At 40.4% G+C, this 22,570-nt stretch overlaps 1 protein-coding gene across 8 annotated transcripts in view; it reads left to right on the top strand.

Moving 5' to 3' along the window:
* The window catches only part of DMD (dystrophin), a 1,912,888-nt gene that overhangs the window by 749,078 nt on the left and 1,141,240 nt on the right, over positions 1-22,570 (top strand). For 7 of the 8 annotated variants that reach the window (XM_043538015.1, XM_043538014.1, XM_043538013.1 and 4 more), the window contains 2 exons: positions 787-936; positions 18,227-18,388. In XM_043538015.1, coding sequence (XP_043393950.1) covers positions 787-936; positions 18,227-18,388 — 312 coding nt within the window. Of the gene's footprint in view, positions 1-251; positions 937-18,226; positions 18,389-22,570 lie in introns of those variants that run through there. The other variant, XM_043538020.1, reaches the window with a different exon arrangement.

The following is a 22,570-nucleotide window of genomic DNA, read 5'->3' as shown; positions in this document are numbered from 1 at the left end:
TCTTAGAAATCCTGGCCCCACTGAAGTCAATGGCAAAACCATCAATGATTTTAGTGGGGTCTGTATTTTATCCATAGGGTCTGGTCCTTTCAGTCTTTATTCATTATGTATGAAGGCAATGGGCTAGCTATGAATTATGTTTCGGTTTGTCTACATGAGGATAAAAGCCCTGCCGCATAGCCATGGCTGGTCCAGGTCAGTTAACTTGGGCTCACGTGGTTTGGGCAGTGGGGCTAAAAAGTGCTGTGTAATCATTTGGGCTCAGGCTGGAGCCCTAGCTTTAGGACCCTCCACCCTCACGGGATCTACACAGCAATCTTTCAGCCCTGGAGCCGAAGCTCCACAGCCTCGAGTCAGCTGATCCAGGCCAGCTGCAGGGAGGATGCTATGATTTTATTTATATAATTTTGATTTTCTATTTCAATAGACATTTTTTCACCAAGAGGTATGGGCATGTTGGCATGAGCTATTGTCCTACTTGGATGCAGAGAATAAGTCGGCATTATTCATGTTTAAATTTAAGCAACTTTAAGGTTAAGTACTATGCTAGACTTGAGGCATTAGTTGCAAAAGCATGATTTTAGTAATGCATAGTGAAGAGTACTTTGTGGCATAAATATGAAATTGTTTGATACTTTGATCTGATGTCTGCACTTCAGTTGTGTCTGAAATGGAGGGTTTCTCTCTTACACGTGAATGAGAGATGAGTGCTCTTCAGACTTTTCTGCTGGTCTGAGAAAAAGGAGAACAAATCATGATCTTTATAGGTTTTTTTTTTTTTTTTAGTCTTTGGAAAGCTTAATGCGACATCCAGAAGATAACCGCAATCAGATTCGGGAGCTGGCACAGACTTTAACTGATGGTGGAGTCTTGGATGAATTGATCAATGAGAAACTGGAGAAATTCAGTACTCAATGGGAAGAGCTGCAACAGGAGGTATGTATAATAAATCATCCCACTTTTTCATTCTTTTACCTTAAACAACCGGCACTCTAGCAGTTGACCTAATTTCCTAAAAATAAAATTAGCTTCCTAATTGCATAGGATATTTGAAAACAATAAGATATAATATTACTATGCTTCCTTGTATTGTTACCAAGCAGCACTTTACCTTAGAAACAAGGGAATTGCTTGGGTAGCCCTTACACTTCAGAATTCGTGTCCTCCCTTGAAAAATATCTGTGGTGAATTTAATATTCAAGAGCCCTATTCAGCACTTCTTACACAGGCAAAACTCCCACTGGGAAGCCAACTGTTGTTTCAAAATTAAATGTCAAGTGTAATATTCTTTCACAAGTATATTTTCTGCCGAGCATGTCATAAAATGAGAACTCGTGTCCATAAATAGCTTTGTAGGAAAACGTCAATAAAGCAAATATGTTTAACAGTGTGAAATTTGGGCATCTGACACAGTTCATAATGATTCTTTTTGATGTGGAAGTTGTTCAATCTGCTTTGACTGAGACTGAATACTTATTACTAATTCTTTGACAAAACCTACTAAATTCTTTATGCTTTTTACTGAGAAATCTGTTCAGAACTATAGAGTGAGAGAGAGAGAGAGTATGTTTTAAAATCCTGTTGGTATAAAAAATAAAATAAAAATCTTGCTCTGGTGTTGCCAGGAAATAGTTTAAATATTATTTCCATTGACAAAATAAGTTTCATTTTTTGAACTAAGGTCTACATGGAACATGTAGTTTAGTTTGAAGGAAAATGTATTTATGAAAGTGTGGGGTATGTTTGTAATGGTAGCAGTGAAATAAGCAAGTGGTTGAGAGAGGTTTTTTGAAATCAAGAAGTAAGGTGAAAATCTTGTGACACCTGCTACTGTGGTTTCTTTTCACTGTCTGACATGAGTAGAAATGTAGGATAGCTAGTAAAAAAAAATTACAGGTAGTAACAGCTCTGTGTCACTTTCTAATGCCATCCCAGAGTGCTTATTTATCATTCTCATTTTGAAAAATACCAGAGTTACGTAAATGAAAACTAGAAATATTTCCAGAATAGAAGTAGTGGCCTGACTTTATTTCCAGTTGGACCGTGGCTATTATAATGAGGACTAGATTGCACTGGTTACTTTGGTGCTCTGCGAAGGTAAAATCATGGGATTATAAAAACATATCTTTAATTGTTCTTTATTGAGTGGATCAACCTTACTTTAAAGTAAATGCAAAACTTTGGTGGTGGGGGGGAATCAATGAAAAGAAGTTGAATGTGTTGTACTAAGTGTGAGAGACAGTAAAAGAAAAACATGGGAAACTAGTCTGCCTTTGCCATGAAAGGAAAATTAATTTTAACTTGCCAGTCTACAGTGTGCATCTGTGTTTTATTTGGGAGCTGAACTCTAAGGAGACTTGACTGATAGTAATTTGGGAGGTCATGTCAAATGACTTCAAGAAACTTGTAACATGAGGGTTTTGCACATGTAGCCACTTCTGAGCCAGTGTGCTCATGCAACAGCACCCCCTTTGGTCAGACAGAGCATTGCACAGAGTTTACCTGATCTGGCAGGATGGTCCGTCAGCTCCTTTTGCCTGAGTCTGCATGGTAGTCCAATTCTGGGCTATGAAGTGGGTTAGTCTTGCTGAGGTGTGTGGGCTCTTCCCCTTATTCCTGTGGGATTTGGTACTTTCAGGATTTGGAAAACCCTTCAGTTTTTAAGCCTGAGGGATTGGTAGGGGAACCCAGGCTCCCCACTCCATTTGGTTACAGATCAGGGCCCTTAAACCAGACAGGGGGAATCTGTCCTCAACAACTCCTCCTGATGTACCCTGAGCTCCTTCCTACCTACCTTGGTTTCTGTCGGCTTCTCCAGCCTTTAGATCTGGTCATGCCTTCTCTGCTTGCTGGCCCGTGTTTCCATTTCCAGTCTGCTTGCTCCTCTGGCAGCAGCCCCGCCCCTCTGCTTCTCAGATGTTTTATTCTCCCAGCTGCTGTAAGGCTGCCAATAAGCCTTGGCTGAAAGTTCCTGCATTAATCCCTTGGCTGCCCGGCCAGCCTGAGGTACATACACCCCATGCCATCACTGTTGATATTAATTGGGATTATGCAGGAGTATTTAGCAGGATGGGGAATGAACCCCAAATATCTTATTAGATTCTTTCTCACCTCCAAGTGAGAGCTTGAATTCTGATTTGTAATGCATTTGCTCCATTGCTATAAAAGTGTGGGAGAGTAAGGGAAACTTCATTTACTCCACTTAGTTTTTAATGGAATGATCTGAAATAGACTAAGTTATTTTGCAAACAAGAAAACAGGAGAAAACCTCTTCACTAATAAATTAATATATTCTCTAATTTTTATCTTCTACTGTATCCGCTCTGATTGTATCATGGGCAGCCAAACAAACCTATTTGCTGAACTACAGAATCCACCTTTCAAGTCTCAAATCAACCTGTTATGCTGAACTTTGGAAATATTGCTCCTTGAGGGTTTTCTGACCTCTGTCATAACTGATCAGTAGAGGATGGGTAATCATTTCTTTTCTCAGACTTTTCATTTTGTTTAAATCCATTGATATTAGCATTGATGTGAAGCAGTTTTTTCTAATATAGTTTGGTCTAGATTTGTGTTTCTTTTAGTTTCCAATCGGTATTGGAATTTGATACTGTTTGTATGCTGATACTTACGGTTAATACAACTTTATGGTTCATAAGCTGAGCAATCAGAATTTGGGGAATTCTAAACATAAAGGTTAAACTCTCCAACTTCGCTCAGGTCCTTTATGCATATAACCATAACAATGGTTGGTTCTTATTTCATTATAGCTGGAGCACATTGTGACATGTATAATTAAAGTACTTTAAGGATATGTCTACAGTGCAATAAAACACCCGCAGCTGGTCTCTGTCAGCTGATATGGGGCTTGGTCTGTGGGCTATAAAATTGCAGTGTAGACGTTCGGGTCTGGAGTCTGGGCTCCAGCCCGAATATGTACACTGCAATTTTACAGCTCCATAGCCTGAGCCCTGTGAGTTTGAGTCAGTTGACAGGGGCCAGCTGCAGATGTTATATTGCACTTACCCTAAATATTTGCATTCATATCGTATAGGTTGAATTGACTATAAAACTTGAAAGAGTGGAAAATGAAGCCCTGGGTGTGAAAAAAATTAAATAAAGTATCATGCGTAGTTGCCAAATTTTGTTCTGCTCCAGCTATTGTACTTTTTTTTTTCAAATGTTCATACTTGAAAATAGTATGTCTATAGCCGTAAATGTATGTGTGTGGTCAAAATAATCTGCTCTGAGCAGTGGCCATTTCTAGTTAATAGATCTTCACCAAACTTATCAAGGGGGAGATGAGTAGAAGAGTCCGAATAAGAAACTGGAAGGTAGCTGCCTAGGTCTCTGCTTGGAGTTGCTGAGGAAATAGGTGAATGGAGACTGGTGGTGCTGGAGCTACTGGGAGATGAGTGGTTGCTGGGGTTTCCTAGGTAGCAGAGAACTTCTAGTGGGTAGATGGTGCCAGAGAGAGAATTTGTTCTAGGGTCATTGTGAGGGAAGGTGGGGAATAGAAGGTGCTGTGGAGCTTGGACATTTTGGGATGGCAAGTAGATGGTGGACGTTGGGGCAGGAGGCTTCTGGGTAATAGAGGGTGCTGGGACTGCCCAGGCAGAAGGCAGCTGGGTGGTAGAAGGTGTTTGACTTCCTGGGCTGCAGAGGCTGGGACTGGGGAATGTGTGTTGGTATGCAACTGGCTGCAAGGAGGATGGGTAAGGAGGGTGTGAGTGAGCTGGGTCTGATGTTGGGCTCGGATCCAGCAGAGGGAACAGAGAGATGAGACCCCTGTCTGCCTGCTCATAAAGTGCAACTGTGGCCTATATTGGCCGAAAAGGGGAACTGCCTGCATCTGTCATCTTCCTTCAGCTAATGCAGATGGACAAGAATCCAGCTGAAATGTTGGAATGAATTAGAGGGCTGCCAAATGCACGGATATCATATAAGATACATGGCACTTGGCTTCCCTGATCATGTTTGTGTTCTCTGCTCAAAAGGCAGCAACTTGTTCCATATTTCCTGATGGCACAAGAAAATACATTGGAAAAGAATTCTTGAAGGCAACTGTATATGAGTTTCAGAGTAACAGCCGTGTTAGTCTGTATTCGTAAAAAGAAAAGGAGTACTTGTGGCACCTTAGAGACTAACCAGTTTATTTGAGCATGAGCTTTCGTGAGCTACAGCTCACTTCATCGGATGCATAGCATATCGTGGAAACTGCAGAAGACATTATATACACACAGAGACCATGAAACAAAACTTCCTCCCACCCCACTCCCCCGCTGGCAACAGCTTATCTAAAGTGATCATCAAGTAGAGCCATTTCCAGCACAAATCCAGGTTTTCTCACTCTTCCCCCCCCCCCCCCCACACATATACAAACTCACTCTCCTGCTGGCAACAGCCCATCCCCCTTTGAAACCCCTCTTTATAATGCGCATGATAATCAAGGTGGGTCACCTCCAGCACTAATCCAGGTTTTCTCACCCCCCCCCCACACACCCCCCTTCCAAAAACCACACACACAAACTCATTCTCCTGCTGGCAACAGCTCATCTTACAATGTGCACAGCAATAATCCAAGTTTAACCAGAACGTCTTGGGGGGCGTTTTGCAGGAAAAAAACAAGGGGAGACAGGCTACCTTGCATAATGACTTAGCCACTCCCAGTCTCTATTCAAGCCCAAATTAATAGTATCCAATTTGCAAATGAATTCCAATTCAGCAGTTTCTCGCTGGAGTCTGGATTTGAAGTTTTTTTGCTTTAAGATAGCGACCCTCATGTCTGTGATTGCGTGACCAGAGAGATTGAAGTGTTCTCCGACTGGTTTATGAATGTTATAATTCTTGACATCTGATTTGTGTCCATTTATTCTTTTACGTAGAGACTGTCCAGTTTGACCAATGTACATGGCAGAGGGGCATTGCTGGCACATGATGGCATATATCACATTGGTGGATGTGCAGGTGAACGAGCCTCTGATAGTGTGGCTGATGTTGTTAGGCCCTGTGATGGTGTCCCCTGAATGGATATGTGGGCACAGTTGGCAACGGGCTTTGTTGCAAGGATAGGTTCCTGGGCTAGTGGTTCTGTTGTGTGGTATGTGGTTGTTGGTGAGTATTCGCTTCAGGTTGGGGGGCTGTCTGTAGGCAAGGACTGGCCTTTCTCCCAAGATTTGTGAGAGTGTTGGGTCATCCTTTAGGATAGGTTGTAGATCCTTAATAATGCGTTGGAGGGGTTTTAGTTGGGGGCTGAAGGTGACGGTTAGTGGCGTTCTGTTATTTTCTTTGTTAGGCCTGTCCTGTAGTAGGTGACTTCTGGGAACTCTTCTGGCTCTATCAATCTGTTTCTTCACTTCCGCAGGTGGGTATTGTAGTTGTAAGAATGCTTGATAGAGATCTTGTAGGTGTTTGTCTCTGTCTGAGGGGTTGGAGCAAATGCGGTTGTATCGCAGAGCTTGGCTGTAGACGATGGATCGTGTGGTGTGGTCAGGTTGAAAGCTGGAGGCATGTAGGTAGGAGTAGCGGTCAGTAGGTTTCCGGTATAGGGTGGTGTTGATGTGACTATCGTTTATTAGCACTGTAGCGTCCAGGAAGTGGATCTCTTGTGTGGACTGGACCAGGCTGAGGTTGATGGTGGGATGGAAATTGTTGAAATCATGGTGGAATTCCTCAAGGGCTTCTTTTCCATGGGTCCAGATGATGAAGATGTCATCAATATAGCGCAAGTAAAGTAGGGGCGTTAGGGGACGAGAGCTGAGGAAGCGTTGTTCTAAATCAGCCATAAAAATGTTGGCATACTGTGGGGCCATGCGGGTACCCATAGCAGTGCCGCTGATCTGAAGGTATACATTGTCCCCAAATGTAAAATAGTTATGGGTGAGGACAAAGTCACAAAGTTCAGCCACCAGGTTAGCCGTGACATTATCGGGGATAGTGTTCTTGACAGCTTGTAGTCCATCTTTGTGTGGAATGTTGGTGTAGAGGGCTTCTACATCCATAGTGGCCAGGATGGTGTTATCAGGAAGATCACCAATGGATTGTAGTTTCCTCAGGAAGTCAGTGGTGTCTCGAAGGTAGCTGGGAGTGCTGGTAGCGTAGGGCCTGAGGAGTGAGTCTACATAGCCGGACAATCCTGCTGTCAGGGTGCCAATGCCTGAGATGATGGGGCGCCCAGGATTTCCAGGTTTATGGATCTTGGGTAGTAGATAGAATATCCCAGGTCGGGGTTCCAGGGGTGTGTCTGTGCGGATTTGATCTTGTGCTTTTTCAGGAAGTTTCTTGAGCAAATGCTGTAGATGCTTTTGGTAACTCTCAGTGGGATCAGAGGGTAATGGCTTGTAGAAAGTGGTGTTGGAGAGCTGCCGAGCAGCCTCTTGTTCATATTCCGACCTATTCATGATGACAACAGCACCTCCTTTGTCAGCCTTTTTGATTATGATGTCAGAGTTGTTTCTGAGGCTGTGGATGGCATTGTGTTCTGCACGGCTGAGGTTATGGGGCAAGTGATGCTGCTTTTCCACAATTTCAGCCCATGCACGTCGGCAGAAGCACTCTATGTAGAAGTCCAGTCTGCTGTTTCAACCTTCAGGAGGAGTCCACCTAGAATCCTTCTTTTTGTAATGTTGGTAGGCAGGCCTCTGTGGATCATTATGTTGTTCAGAGGTATTTTGGAAATATTCCTGGAGTCGGAGACGTCGAAAATAGGATTCTAGGTCACCACAGAACTGTATCATGTTCGAGGGGGTGGAGGGGCAGAAGGAGAGACCCCGAGATAGGACAGCAGCTTCTGCTGGGCTGAGAGTATAGTTGGATAGATTAACAATATTGCTGGGTGGGTTGAGGGAACCATTGCTGTGGCCCCTTGTAGCCTGTAGTAGTTTAGAAAGTTTAGTGTCCTTTTTCTTTTGTAGAGAAGTAAAGTGTGCGTTATAACAGTGATACAGTTTCATTGTGTCCCCCCTCCCCAAGATGCTTAGAAATTCATTCATACTCAAGCACAGCAGGAATAAAGAGACTATGCAGTAAACTAAGGTTCAGGCAGAGGCCTCAACTATATTGAACTTAATCCTTAGGGGTTTAAATCCCCTCAGTGGCTAACTGGCACCGACAGTATGGGTAGGCATAAAAGGGGCAGCCCTGGGGGAGGCTTGGGGGGCTATAGCCACCCCCAAATTTGCCTTAACCCCTGTAGCCACCTCTTCCAGAGCTGGGCATCTGGTTAACAGCTGCTGCTCTCCGGCTGCTCAGCTCCTGGTGCTGTGGCAGTCTCCCCTTCTTTGGGAAGCTGATCCATAACTGGCATAGCTCCGGGGGAGCTCACCGGATGCTAGACATGGATGTGCCTGAGTGGGACTCTGCTGAGCAGGGGCAGGGAGCCTGCCTGTGCTGGTGCCTTTGGCTCCGGATTAAGAGCTGTGACTACCGCTGTACTGAACAAGCGTTCAGACTCCTGAGTGCTCGGCTTAAAGAGACAGTGCGCTGATACTCTCACTCGGGCACACACAGTCTCCCTCAACACTGCCACCAACTCTCTCTCTTTGTCTGTCCTCCGTCCCACATACACCCCCAACACGCACGCACACACACACTCCCCCACTTACTCCCCAAAACACTCTCACTCACTCTCTCTCTGTCTCCCTCACACATTCCCTCCTACACACATACACAACCACACACACTCTCACATAGCCCCCCACCCCCCAACACATACACTCACTCTTTCTCTCACATGCAGTGTCCTGCACTTTTGTTTGTATATATTTTGTTCTCCTTTTAAGGATAACCTAGATAAACACATGTTTAAGTGTGTATTGTTAAAAAAATAAATAAGTATGTGTGCCCACCAGATGTATAACGCTACCCCTCCAATTTTCTGTCTAGCCCACATTAACCCCCTCCCCCAGGAAGAGGCTGGAGCTGCCCTGGACATAACCATAGGGGAAGACCAACCTTAGCCTAATGTAATCAGCACCGTTACTAAAATCCCAGACCCCCCTAACTCCTATGAGGGTTTAGGATACAGTCCCCCTTTCTTCACCAGACTTTGCAGCCCACCCCTTCTACATACAGTGTAAGACCCCTCCTGCTGATCTTACACTACCCCTCCTACTGGTTTATCAAGGATCTGCCCACCTTTCATCCAAAAACCCTGCACTGGACTCAGTAAAAGTTATGACAAATGTAGAGAGACACCTAATCAGATCACTATCCCTTACCAAGCCACTTTCCAGCAAAAAAAACGCACACTAACTGGGCCAATTTGGCAGTGAAGGAAAAATTCCTTGCCTGCCTCACAAAAGGCAAATGGCTGCCCTTTGCCACCTCTGGTTGCTTGGTCTGGGTGTGGCTATTTATTCCAGGAAGCTAATTAGGCTCCTTCTGCTCCTTTCCAAGCAGCCAGTTCTGTTCTACCAATTTCTGTTGCCGGAGAAAAAAGTTCTCTCCCATCATGAGGGACCAAGGAGAAGGGAACATGGAGATGGCACCATCCCCACCTGTACGAGGATCCCTGCTGGTCCATCAAAGCTTTCCACCTTCCCCCACATGTTCAGACCAAGGAGGCATTTCTGTGATAGTGAAGTTTTCTTTTCCATTTATTTTAATAAAGAACATATTTTGTGACTTGCAGTCTGTTTATATATGTGTTTCGTAATGGGAACAGCTATCTACCTGCCCTCTTTATTTTCTTCTCTGAGTTACTTAACTTCTATATGAATCCAAGCCTATTCCTTAGGGATCTAGCTATATATTCTCCAGCTGCTGTATCACCACTGAAAGAACAAAAGTGGGAGTGCTCCAAGTTCTATCAATATAGGGAGTTGTGTCTTCAGGTTGTCTTACTGAGGGAGGGGATGGGACACTATTCTGTCTCCATGATACTTAAACCATGAATAATAAATCAATTTCTCATGCCAATTGTAGGGCTTTGGAGATTTACTTATGAAGAGGTAGTGTGCAATGCCAGACTTCCAGAGAAGGTCTTGATCAATCTGTAGATAAAAGATATGAAAAAAAAAAGAGACTGTCATACTAATACTTTCATTTTAAGTGAAGAGGAAAAATTGTTTCAAAAGTATTACAGTTGCAGTCAACTTTTAGTCTTCTTGTATTTATCTATCAAGCTTCCTCTTCCTGATTAAAACTGGAGGGTCTCACGTTTAACAAACTATCAACTGTGAAAACTGTATCTGAAGATTAAAAAAAAAAATCATAGTAATCCAATAGAAAAGTTACTTTACTCAAATTAGAGAGACAAGGTGGGTGAAGTTAATATCTTTATTTAGACCAACTTCTGTTGGTGAGAGAGACAAGTTTTCAAGCTACACAAAGCTCTTCTTCAGATCTGGGAAAGGTATTCAGAGTGTCACAGCTACATACAAGGTTGAACAGATAGACTATAGGCTACTTATGCTAAACTAAGAGTCCATTCACCAACCTCATCTCCCTAATATACTGGGACCTACAAGACTTCAACAACACTTTACTCAAGTTACTCAGTCATACACCTTAGAGACTGGTTAGTCTCTAAGGTGCCACAAGTACTCCTTTTCTTTTTACGAATACAGACTAACACGGCTGTTACTCTGAAATCAGTCATACTGTTTACTTGTCCTAATAGTTACCTTACCTTTTCTCCCAGAACAAAATTCACTTTTTGAAATGTTTGACTAGAGAAACCAGTTTTGCATTCCTTGCTACGAAGATTCCTCGAAATTGAATTTTCAGTCCTCTCTGTACCCTCAAATTGTGCTTCCAGGATCATGCAATGTCCTTGCAGAATAATGCATTCCAGGCACAAAGTAACAAATCTGTTCAAGGTTACTGTATTTTGAACTGGCTATCTAAACCAGGTCTCGCTATTTACTTTATTTGAATAATTGTGCAGGTAATGTACAATAATCTCATTGTGAGCAAAAACTTATCAGTGAAATATTTACTCTGTTAATTGAGCAAACAAACCAACCTATTGCAATATGACTGGTTCGTGAGAAGAAACTGTGCTGCTACTGAGTGGGAGAGATTTCTCTTCAGAGGCGGATACTGTTGTTATCTTTGTATTCCTTCTCTTCTGTAGTTATCAGAGGAAGACGTGTGTTTAGTTTTCCCTTTGATTGTGTTGGGCATGATGGATAAGCAATATGCATACCCACTGTTGCCTTTTCAAGTGACTGATTCACATATAGCCGTGTGGAAATGTGCAATACTGGTGCCCAGAGAACTTGAAGTGCTGCAAGCAGCTGTCATGACATTCCTGTAACTTTGAAAGTGACTTGTAGCCCACCCAACGCATTTGTTAGAAAGTGAGGAAAAGCTTCCATAAAGCTGGGAAAAGATGTTTGAATTTAGATTTGCGCTGTGTTGAATGGAAGTTTATTCTTGAGGGCCAACCCCTTTTCCCCATCAAGATACCCTTTTTTAACACTCCCCAATCTCCCTCCCTTCCACCCATTTTTCCAAACCCTGTGCTGTATTTATTCATTTCATTCAATCAATCTTTTGTTCTTCTCTTGTGGTGAATGGGGATATCCTTCCTTCCACCCACCCTCTCATTATCTCTTCACGGACTGCTAACTTGGCTCCTCTTCTGACTTTTGGAGAACTGGCAATATCAGCCTCATTCTGTGCAGTAATAATCCCCAGGACAGCAGTATGCCCTTCTTGCAATATCTGTCAGTTTTAGAACACAGAATGAATAAAGATGTCTATCACCATGGAACCAAGAGGTCAGGGGTATTTTTTTTTTAATTCCAGACAATTGTATTTTGTAGCCCCTTAGCTCAAAAATAGTGTAAGAAATATTGCTAAAGTTTCTAAGAGAATTACTTCTGGCATGAGGGCATGGAAAATATCAGTCCAAAGTTGACTTTCAAAATGTTGAAAGCATGTGAAAATTGTGTTTATAATGAAAGTCCCAAAATAACCTTACCTATTCCCAAACAAAAACCAAGTTAAAATTTAGTTAAGGTTGAGAAAAAAGAAAAGGAGTACTTGTGGCACCTTAGAGACTAACCAATTTATTTGAGCATAAGCTTTCATGAGCTACAGCTCACTTCATCTTTAGCTCACGAAAGCTTATGCTCAAATAAATTGGTTAGTCTCTAAGGTGCCACAAGTACTCCTTTTCTTTTTGCAAATACAGACTAACACGGCTGCTACTCTGAAACCTGTTAAGGTTGAGAGTATATCAGTAATTTGGAGAAGAAAAAAAAAGGGATGTAATTATCCCAACAAACATTATAAACCAAGAGTTAAGTTAAATTTAAAATAAATCCAAATATGTTAAGATATGGAAATGCACAGTTAAGGCACGCAAAGAACCTTGACTCTGGACTGGGTTGACACCATCCAATAACCAGAAAATATGCATGAGTTTTAACCATTTCAGAAGTCTGAAGAGTCTGTTGTTCCATTATTGAGATGACACAGGACAAAAAAGTCTAACTGGACGCTAACTTTAACAGATGTTTTATTAATTTCAACTCAAACTAATAAAGTTACTTTTGAATTCTGAGAAAATTCATTCTGTAGTCAAAGAGTAAGTGCTGTAATTTGGGAGTGGATATGCTGTATTTTTCACAGATAACACAGAGATTACATTCTTCAAGTGTAAAACTCTGTTTTCCCTTTACTATAAAACTGACTAGAACCTCCATAATATATATATGGAACTACCTGTACAACTAAGGTTGTTGAAAAGATTAATTGTATTATTTGAGAAATACAGCAGTAAGTGAACATGTATTAAAAGGCTACATCATAATGTATACCAAAAGGGATTTTATCAGGAGGCATGGGGTATAGCGTTAAGATTGAATGAGCACCTTTAACTGTCATATTTCTTTATATTTGAATGCTTCACAGCGTATCCTAATTTCTCTTAATGTAAAGTTTTTATATGGAATATATTTAACATTTAGTGTGTCTGCTGAGTTTTCCAGATGTTGATTCTTGAATTATACATTGATCTCAGTTATTTCTGTACTACAAAGTAACAATTTTATGCTAAAGCATTTTAAAAATCTATAAAATGGCCATTGAGACTGTCAGAAAAATTCAGTAATTAACATGTTTCTGTTTTCATTCTGCAGTTTCCTAAAAGCATAATTTTTTGCTTTTATTTTTCTTGACAGCTGTCAAAATTTCTCTAGGTCACAAATATCTAAGCAGTTGGTGCTTGCCCTGAAACTTCCCATTTACCAATAAACTGTTGGAGATGTTGCTTTACATATTGGAGCCCTCAGCTTTATTGTCTGTTCTGATAGTAGGGCTAGAGCCTCTTGTTTTGCTCTCAAACCTATTTATATACTGTGGTGCTGAACCATTCATTTGTGCTGGGTGTTCTTCCACCTAAAGGAAAGTGTAGTTCAGCTTAAAAAACTAACACACGCAATGAACATATTTAATTTCTTCACTATCTTGCTATATGTAAAAGACATTTTTCAAATGTTAGCTAATTTTCTTGCACTTGTGGCCACTGTTGATCTCAAGTCCATGGCTTGGCAATACACTTCCCTGTATGTATGCTGGCTGTTCCTAGGCCACTATTCCTAAACAAAAGGTTACAGCCCAACCTAGCAACAAGTTTCCCAGCATTAGAGAGCACACAGATTGTCTGAAATCCTACTGTATAGCAAAGTACGTGGTGCTCTCAAATGGTAGCCACTCTGAGCTAGATTTTCAAAAAAGAGCCTAGGGGCAGATTTAAGTGCCCAGCACCTACAGTTAGGATGGATTTTCAGAAGAGTTCAGCCCCCCATTTACATACCTTAAGAACCACAACCTCATTTCTGTCCCGACAGAGATGCAACAATGTAGTATTAAAAAAAATTGGAAAATATTGCACAATGTTATTTCTGCAGTTTGGTTTAAGGAATATATAAATAACGTTTCATGTATAGGTTTCAGAGTAACAGCCGTGTTAGTCTGTATTCGTAAAAAGAAAAGGAGTACTTGTGGCACCTTAGAGACTAACCAGTTTATTTGAGCATGAGCTTTCGTGAGCTACAGCTCACTTCATCGGATGCATAGCATATCGTGGAAACTGCAGAAGACATTATATACACACACAGAGACCATGAAACAAAACTTCCTCCCACCTCACTCCCCCGCTGGCAACAGCTTATCTAAAGTGATCATCAAGTAGAGCCATTTCCAGCACAAATCCAGGTTTTCTCACCCTCCCGCCCCCCCCATACACACAAACTCACTCTCCTGCTGGCAACAGCCCATCCCCTTTGAAACCCCTCTTTATAATGCGCATGATAATCAAGGTGGGTCACCTCCAGCACTAATCCAGGTTTTCTCACCCCCCCCCCCACACCCCCCCCTTTTTTTCCAAAAACCACACACACAAACTCATTCTCCTGCTGGCAACAGCTCATCTTACAATGTGCACAGCAATAATCCAAGTTTAACCAGAACGTCTTGGGGGGGGGGGGGGGGGGTTTGCAGGAAAAAAACAAGGGGAGACAGGCTACCTTGCATAATGACTTAGCCACTCCCAGTCTCTATTCAAGCCCAAATTAATAGTATCCAATTTGCAAATGAATTCCAGTTCAGCAGTTTCTCGCTGGAGTCTGGATTTTCAAGAATTATAACATTCATAAACCAGTCGGAGAACACTTCAATCTCTCTGGTCACGCAATCACAGACATGAGGGTCGCTATCTTAAAGCAAAAAAACTTCAAATCCAGACTCCAGCGAGAAACTGCTGAATTGGAATTCATTTGCAAATTGGATACTATTAATTTGGGCTTGAATAGAGACTGGGAGTGGCTAAGTCATTATGCAAGGTAGCCTGTCTCCCCTTGTTTTTTTCCTGCAAACCCCCCCCCCCCCCCCCAAGACGTTCTGGTTAAACTTGGATTATTGCTGTGCACATTGTAAGATGAGCTGTTGCCAGCAGGAGAATGAGTTTGTGTGTGTGTGGTTTTTGGAAAAAAAGGGGGGGGGGGGTGAGAAAACCTGGATTAGTGCTGGAGGTGACCCACCTTGATTATCATGCGCATTATAAAGAGGGGTTTCAAAGGGGGATGGGCTGTTGCCAGCAGGAGAGTGAGTTTGTATGTGTGTGTGTGGGGGGGGGGGGGGGGGGAAGGGTGAGAAAACCTGGATTTGTGCTGGAAATGGCTCTACTTGATGATCACTTTAGATAAGCTGTTGCCAGCGGGGGAGTGAGGTGGGAGGAAGTTTTGTTTCATGGTCTCTGTGTGTATATAATGTCTTCTGCAGTTTCCACGATATGCTATGCATCCGATGAAGTGAGCTGTAGCTCACGAAAGCTCATGCTCAAATAAACTGGTTAGTCTCTAAGGTGCCACAAGTACTCCGTTTCATGTATAATACATCTGTCATCCTGATCCTGAAACATAGCTTCTATGCTGGGGGATCAACTAAGTAGTTCTATTATTTATTAAATTAAGTTATTGTATTCTAATACATATTGCTATAATTTGTTAAAAGGAGACATTTGCATATTTTAATATAACTTGTTCCCACTTTAACTTTAAAATAGAAATCTCTTTCTTTACCAGCTTACTTTGTTTTCATCTTATGTGGAGTGGTTGGTTATTTTGTAGAATTTGAGTTCAGGAAAAGTGGAACTTCTTAAGGTATTCAGAGAGATGAAGTAGTGTGTGGGAATGGTAATGCAGGTTTTAGGACTGCCAGCCTGGAGAGTGTCCTTTTAAAGTAGTGTTTCTGAGTGTTTTATTTTTCACTGATGCACACACCTTGAAAAATCTAGATCATGTTTTTAGATTGTCCTAATTGTTATAGTTAATAAATTTCACTGCAGTTTATTTACTCCCAGTAGTAATACTAATATAGTGCCAAGGAGCCTCAGTCATAGCCCAGGACCCCATTATATACAATCCAGTATAGCACCTCTGTCCCCCTATGTTTATAATCTAAGTACAGTACATAACAAATTTGGATGATGGCTATTATTTTAGCATCTGAAACCTGAAGTGAAATCTTATGCACATATGAGCACACAATGCCGGGGGGAACACCACTCCCAGTGGCTTTTCTAGCTATTACTTTATGGTCCTCATTTTCAGTCACTGTTTTTATAAATGATAGATGTTGACAGTTTTCAAAACTGAACTTACCCTTTTTAATAAAAGACAGATTAGGGTTCTAAGAATTTGATGTCTCTTTCCAGAAAATGTCCATATTCACATTTAACTTTCTCGTATAGTCAAACCTCAAAGCAGATGAAAGTAAAAGTCATGAAAGTAGCAAAGTCTAGTGGTACATTATGAAGTAACATTGCTTCAGTGATTCATTTGCTGATGTAAAGTGGATTATCTAAGCACTATACCCAGATATACAGACATACTTTTCTTAACCTGCCTACTGTAATTTTTTAACATTAGCTTTAATAAAAAAAATTTAATCTGCTCTTACTTTAGTACCTCAGGTGCTTCCATTAACACTGACAGCATGGATCCAACCTGCAAAGCTTTTCTGTTCCACAGAAAATTCCTAGAACTGGCAACCACGGGGCTGTTATCTAATAAGCTGTTTAGAAATAGTACAAAGCATCTTACAAACACCCAAAATAGTAAATACTGATAGGGTACTCTATCCTTTCACTATTAACATCAGCCAATGAGAGTGTTCAGAATAATAACTCTCTGACTGACTGAAAGTAAGGACCTGAAAGGACCAGCATTCCACTTAAAATATATTATTACCACAGACACACAAAACACTAGCTGATTGTCTGATAGATATTTCAAACCTTTTTGACAAAAGACATTGGGTCCTAAAAACTGAAGGTAGCTATGAAGTCAGAATAAAATGCAACTATCCCTTGCTCAGCAAACAAATCTGTATTTGGTGTGAACACCCACATCCCATGACCAGACAACATGATAGTCCACCCCCAGCGCCGTCTTACTTCCCCTTTAATTCATAATTTACAAGGAAAGTTAGTCACTGTTATATTATGGGTAGCAATGTGGCTGGACTTCTACACAAAAAAGCTAATGATCCCAAACAAAGACTGGTATCATTGTTTGTCTCTTTCTGTAGCATGGTATAGAAAAGATTAGGCCCCATTGAACTAGGCACTGAAGAAATATAAAGCAAAGGGATGGGGTCCTTGCCTTCAAGAGCTTACAATCTAAATTCAGGTTTCAGATTAGCAGCCGTGTTAGTCTGCATCCGCAAAAAGAAAAGGAGGATTTGTGGCACCTTAGAGACTAACAAATTTATTTGAGCATAAGCTATTGTGAGCTTATGCTCAAATAAATTTGTTAGTCTCTAAGGTGCCACAAGTCCTCCTTTTCTTTAATCTAAGTTCAATATGGGAGACTACAAGTGGATATAACAAACAGATAGTGGGAAGCACAAGGTAATGGGGAGATAATTACAAACAGTATAATAAGCACCAGTCACAGCTTACCAGCTGATTTATCAAGTGTTTTGAATCCATAATGGCATAAATGGGTTGTTGGGGAAGATTTGAAGGAGTGCTTTTCTCAAAATTTGACAAGCACCATTGTACTTTCTCCCATGCTACCTCTTATGCGTGGAAGGAGTTCCCCTGGGCTATTACATTACTGCCCTTTAATCTTTCCTCAAAATGCAGTTTTGGCTTGATGCTTACAAAACACTTGAGAATGATTAACCAGCTGGGGTCTGCATTTCTACAGAGTAGAAGAGATTATATAGGATGAGGATAGACCATGAAGGGCATTAAAAATGAAGACAAGGATACAATCCTCCTTTCAGAGTTAGCATTCAGTCCCTACTCCACGAAACTTTATATTTCACATGTGAGAGTTCCTTCTCGAGAGATCTTTTATTCCTCTCACTTGCTGGAATGGATTATCTTGGATTGGATTGTGATGACAGTAACCCCATTCTGAGTAAACAAAATCTCTTGAACTATATAATGAGATCAGGAGGCCCATCAGGCCCCAGTGTGGAACACTGCATCAGGGAGGATGGTTTTATTTTACAGTTTTGCTGTCTCCTCCTCACTATAGCTTTGGCTATTAGGGTTCCTTCAAACCTTAGAGTTTCTGTGCAAATTCTTTTAACAAGAGCTGAATGGGTGGCAAAAAGAGGCGAAATTTATCTTACAAAAAGGTGGTTGTGAAAAAGTCAGGAGTACTAATTTATGCTGCAGCCTATGTTTATGAGAAGAAAATATTGCGACTAAATTTTCAATGAATTATGTATGTGTTTGTTTATTTGCTGTTGTCTTTAGGCTGTGAGAAGACAAAAGGTTCTTGAACAGAGTATCCAGTCTGCCCAGGAAATTGACAAAACCCTTCGTTTGATCCAAGAGTCTCTTGCCTTCATTGACAGACAATTAACAACCTACATTGCAGAGAGAGTTGATGCTGCACAAGTCCCTCAGGAAGCACAAGTAAGTTACATGTGGGTTAATAGTCTTGAACTGATTTGTTGATCACACTGGATTTCTGAATCACTGAAGAGTGATGGGCTTTCTGTCTCTCTTTTTTTAAAATAAGAGGTTTAGAATTTTTGCAATGCTCTAAATTAAAAAGACGGACTTGCAACAGGTTTTTATAACACACTACATTTGAAAGGACAAGTAAATTTTAGATAGAAGTATTACTTAAAGGGGGTTGTTTATGTACCAATAAAATTACTTACTTTCAACTTTTTTACCTGTGCCTATCCAGATGATTTAAAGGATCTTAAATGCCATGGAAGATTATACAGTAACATTAAAATGGCAATGAAAAACAAAATGTGGCTCTTTAAAATCCAAACTTTCTTATGCCAGAGTTTACTCATCTACTTCTGCCTACTTTTAGTTGGTTTATTTGTAAAGCCAATTAGATGGCATATGGATTGCTACTGAATTATCTAATCACAGGTACTGTGGTTAATTGTTACTTTGATTTACATAAATATCCTTACATTTTTGTTCAATTTAGGCAAGTTTAAAAGAAAATCATCCTTTCCTTTCCCTCCTACAACTTATTTGTTCAGGCTTTGAACCTAGAGCACGTTTACCATATGTGACACCAGTTTGTACTTTTCAACTATTTTCACTGTCACATCTATCCATAGCCTTGTTTAAAAACAAAACAAAAAAATTAAGTTGAAATAAAGCCTGCTATTTCTAATACCAAAGTATTCAAGTTGTACTATAGGAAATCCAATAGCTTTTCAGGTAATTAGATATTAAATAAAAAGTATAGACAATATCAGGAGAAAATAATATGGAAAAGTATCTATGGATGGTAGGGATTTGTAAGGCTACTGCCAATTGCATTTGCTTTTGGAAATAGTGATTCCTAAATACAGATGTCTGGCAGGTAGAAGCTTGAAGAGTTGGTCTCAGATATAGACAAAAATGGACCAAAGACATTGTGGGCCTGATTTCAGAAGTACGGAGCTCCCACTGAAGTCAAAGGGAGTTTGCAGTTCCGCCACAACTCTGGAAATCCGGTCCTGCGTGTTTTATATTAAAAATAACTGTAAAAAGTTAAAAATTCCATCAAAAATTGTATAATTTAAAGCAAAAAACAAATATTTAGACCATACCAGGCCTTATTGTGCCCTCAGCCTAATTTTACACTGTTATAGTTACTGACTCTGGTTGAGTTGTTCCCATCTTACACCAGTGTAAGAGTGGAGTCCAGCTTAGATGATTTACTCCTCATGTATCAAATTTCAGTCCTAAACTATAGTATTTACCCATTGTCCCTTTAAATTTGTTGTTCTTCCTCCTCAAACTTTGATCAACAGAGAGTATTATTTGGTAACTCAGGGCTTAAACCAGCCTCCGTCAAGGTAGCATTGGTATGATTTTCATCTTCTAAATTTATCTCTCTGAAGATTAGCAGTTTAGGAAACATTTAGTACAGTCCATTTGATATTGCTGTTTATGGACCTTTTCAAAAATATGCTCTGATCAAAATAAATTGTGATTTATACATCCTTTAGAAACTGGCACAGATACATCCACAGATGTAGTATTGATGGTGATTCAGGTTTTATATAAGAAGCAATATTTCAGTACTTTAACCATTGAATCAGGGTAACACTCAACCAACCAAAATTTAAGCTGGAATATTTTTGGATACATGGGCAAACTCATTTCTCTTTCTCCAAAAAATTTGTGTTGCACATGGATTTATTGCCTCTTATCTGATGTTGAATTCACCTAATTGTAATAGGTGTGAAATCAAACAACACAGAATTTGTTGAATCTTTTCCCTTTAGAATTTTATTTTAAGATTCAGGTAAAGTCTTTTGAGGAAACCAAGTTCTCATCAGAACAGATTAAGCTCAAATATTACTGTTCTCTGAAGCTCAGTCTGAAGTTCCTTAAAATGTACAAAGCATTTTAAATGGGTAAATTATCCTGATTCATTCCACCAGTGGCAGGGCTAAGGTACTGGCTCATCTACTGTGGGAGGTGTGCCAGCAGATACTCCTCAAAGAGATCAGAGCTTTTTCTTCATGATAGAACTCCCATGTCAAGGTAGTGGCTGTCCTGCTACCTGCCTTTCATAGAATATCAGGGTTGGAAGGGACCTCAGGAGGTCATCTAGTCCAACCCACTGGTCAAAGCAGGATCAATCCCCAACTAAATCATCCCAGCCAGGGCTTTGTCAAGCCTGACCTTAAAAACGTCTAAGGAAGGAGATTCCACCACCTCCCTAGGTAACACATTCCAGTGTTTCACCACCCTCCTAGTGAAAAAGTTTTTCCTAATATCCAACCTAAACCTCCCCCACTGCAACTTGAGACCATTACTCCTTGTTCTGTCATCAGCTACCACTGAGAACAGTCTAGATCCATCCTCTTTGGAACCCCCTTTCAGGTAGTTGAAAGCAGCTATCAAATCCCCCCTCATTCTTCTCTTCCGCAGAACTAAACAATCCCAGTTCCCTCAGCCTCTCCTCATAAGTCATGTGTTCCAGTCCCCTAATCATTTTTGTTGCCCTCCGCTGGACTCTTTCCAATTTTTCCACATCCTTCTTGTAGTGTGGGGCCCAAAACTGGACACAGTACTCCAGATGAGACCTCACTTTTAGAGTGAATGCCATTCTTTTTCCAGGGAAGGGGATAATTCATTCGTGATGGTTAATCAAACCCAGAGACTATAAAATAAATTCTTCAGTAAAGTTCGTTGCACTCCTAGAAGAATAGAAGGAATTTTAATCAGAAAGATGTCAAATCCAGGGCTGAAATTGAGAGGAAACGAAGTGAAATGCAGCTCCTCTTGTTAAACTAAAGTGATTACTTTGATACATGTAGAGAGATGGCAAAAGAAAAGGGGAGTTTTCAGTGTTAAATATGCGCTATTTTAGCCCTGCTTTGGATCACCTTTTGAATACAAATTCCATGTGCTTCTTACTCCACCATGTGGCACTGAGAATTTAATGCTACAGAACTATTGCCGGGTAACAGACTACTTGCTGCCTGTCTCTCTCCACCTCCCACTGAAGATAATGTATTCAAACACAGTAGCCTAACCACTGCCTTTCAAAGAAATTAATGGGTTCAGATGCCTGTAAAGCAAAGTGATAAAACCATGTGTTGAAAGAGAATAAAATAAGACAAATCTTAAAAAATATATTCATGAGGGAGGAGAAGTCATTTCTGTGTATGCTTGACCTCACTATTCCACAATGACCTCTTTTTAATCTACATGAATATACAAAGGTTGTGCAAGTATTAAAATCATTACCATGGACATTTTCTCACCCTTTATTTTTACAAACGCTCTTTCATTATATTTTTTACTTGAAGTACATGGAGTTTTTAAAGTTTTGCTATTACAAAAAGAAAAAAAAAATCTATTGCAAATATAAAATTTGTGTGCTACTTAAAGTACTCATTCTCTAATAAACAGTCTACTTACTGTGAAAGAAATTTTTAAAAAAATACTTATGTGCTGCAAACTAATTTCTAGGTTTTCTTCCAGTTGGCATTTTTTATTATATAAACCAGTTCCATAACACTTATAGCATTTTTTTTATTCCTCAGTTTATGCTGTTACTTTGAACTTTTCTTGTTAAAGTCCAATTATTAGTGTAGGCCCGAGTCCTCCTAGTGTAGGCCCCAGTCCTCCAAAGACTTACATTATTGCATAAGTTTGTGCTCATAGTTCCACTGAAGTCTGTGTGTTTTAACTAATTGGTTGCATGTTTTTTAATGCTAAAATTTTAGGTTTGGTTTAAAAGAATTTTCCAGGTAATTAAAGATATGGCATTGTATAAATGCTTATCTTTTTCCATAGTACACATTCTGTTTAGTTCAAGAAGCAGCATGGCTTTTTATGGTGTGTGAAAGAAGCATCTTCCTGGGCTCAGCTAAACATTGCAAATATCTTGGAATAGGCTTGTGTCTGTTTTTTTCTGCTGTGCACTTGTCTAAAATGCAGTGCTAAGGACAAATGATCTACATAAAATTACTTAGTAAATGAAAGAGAGGCAATAAGTATCATATATTGCTTTTCTACTATTGCCCCTTCACATTCTGAAAGAGTAGTATTTAAGTAATCATACTTACATGTTGGTATGCATTAAACTTCTGATTACATCTTAAGTGAGAGTGGTTATTC

This window comes from Chelonia mydas, chromosome 1, assembly GCF_015237465.2.
Source record: "Chelonia mydas isolate rCheMyd1 chromosome 1, rCheMyd1.pri.v2, whole genome shotgun sequence".
In the NCBI taxonomy this organism is placed as follows: domain Eukaryota; kingdom Metazoa; phylum Chordata; order Testudines; family Cheloniidae; genus Chelonia; species Chelonia mydas.
This window is presented reverse-complemented; position numbering and strand designations above follow the sequence as displayed.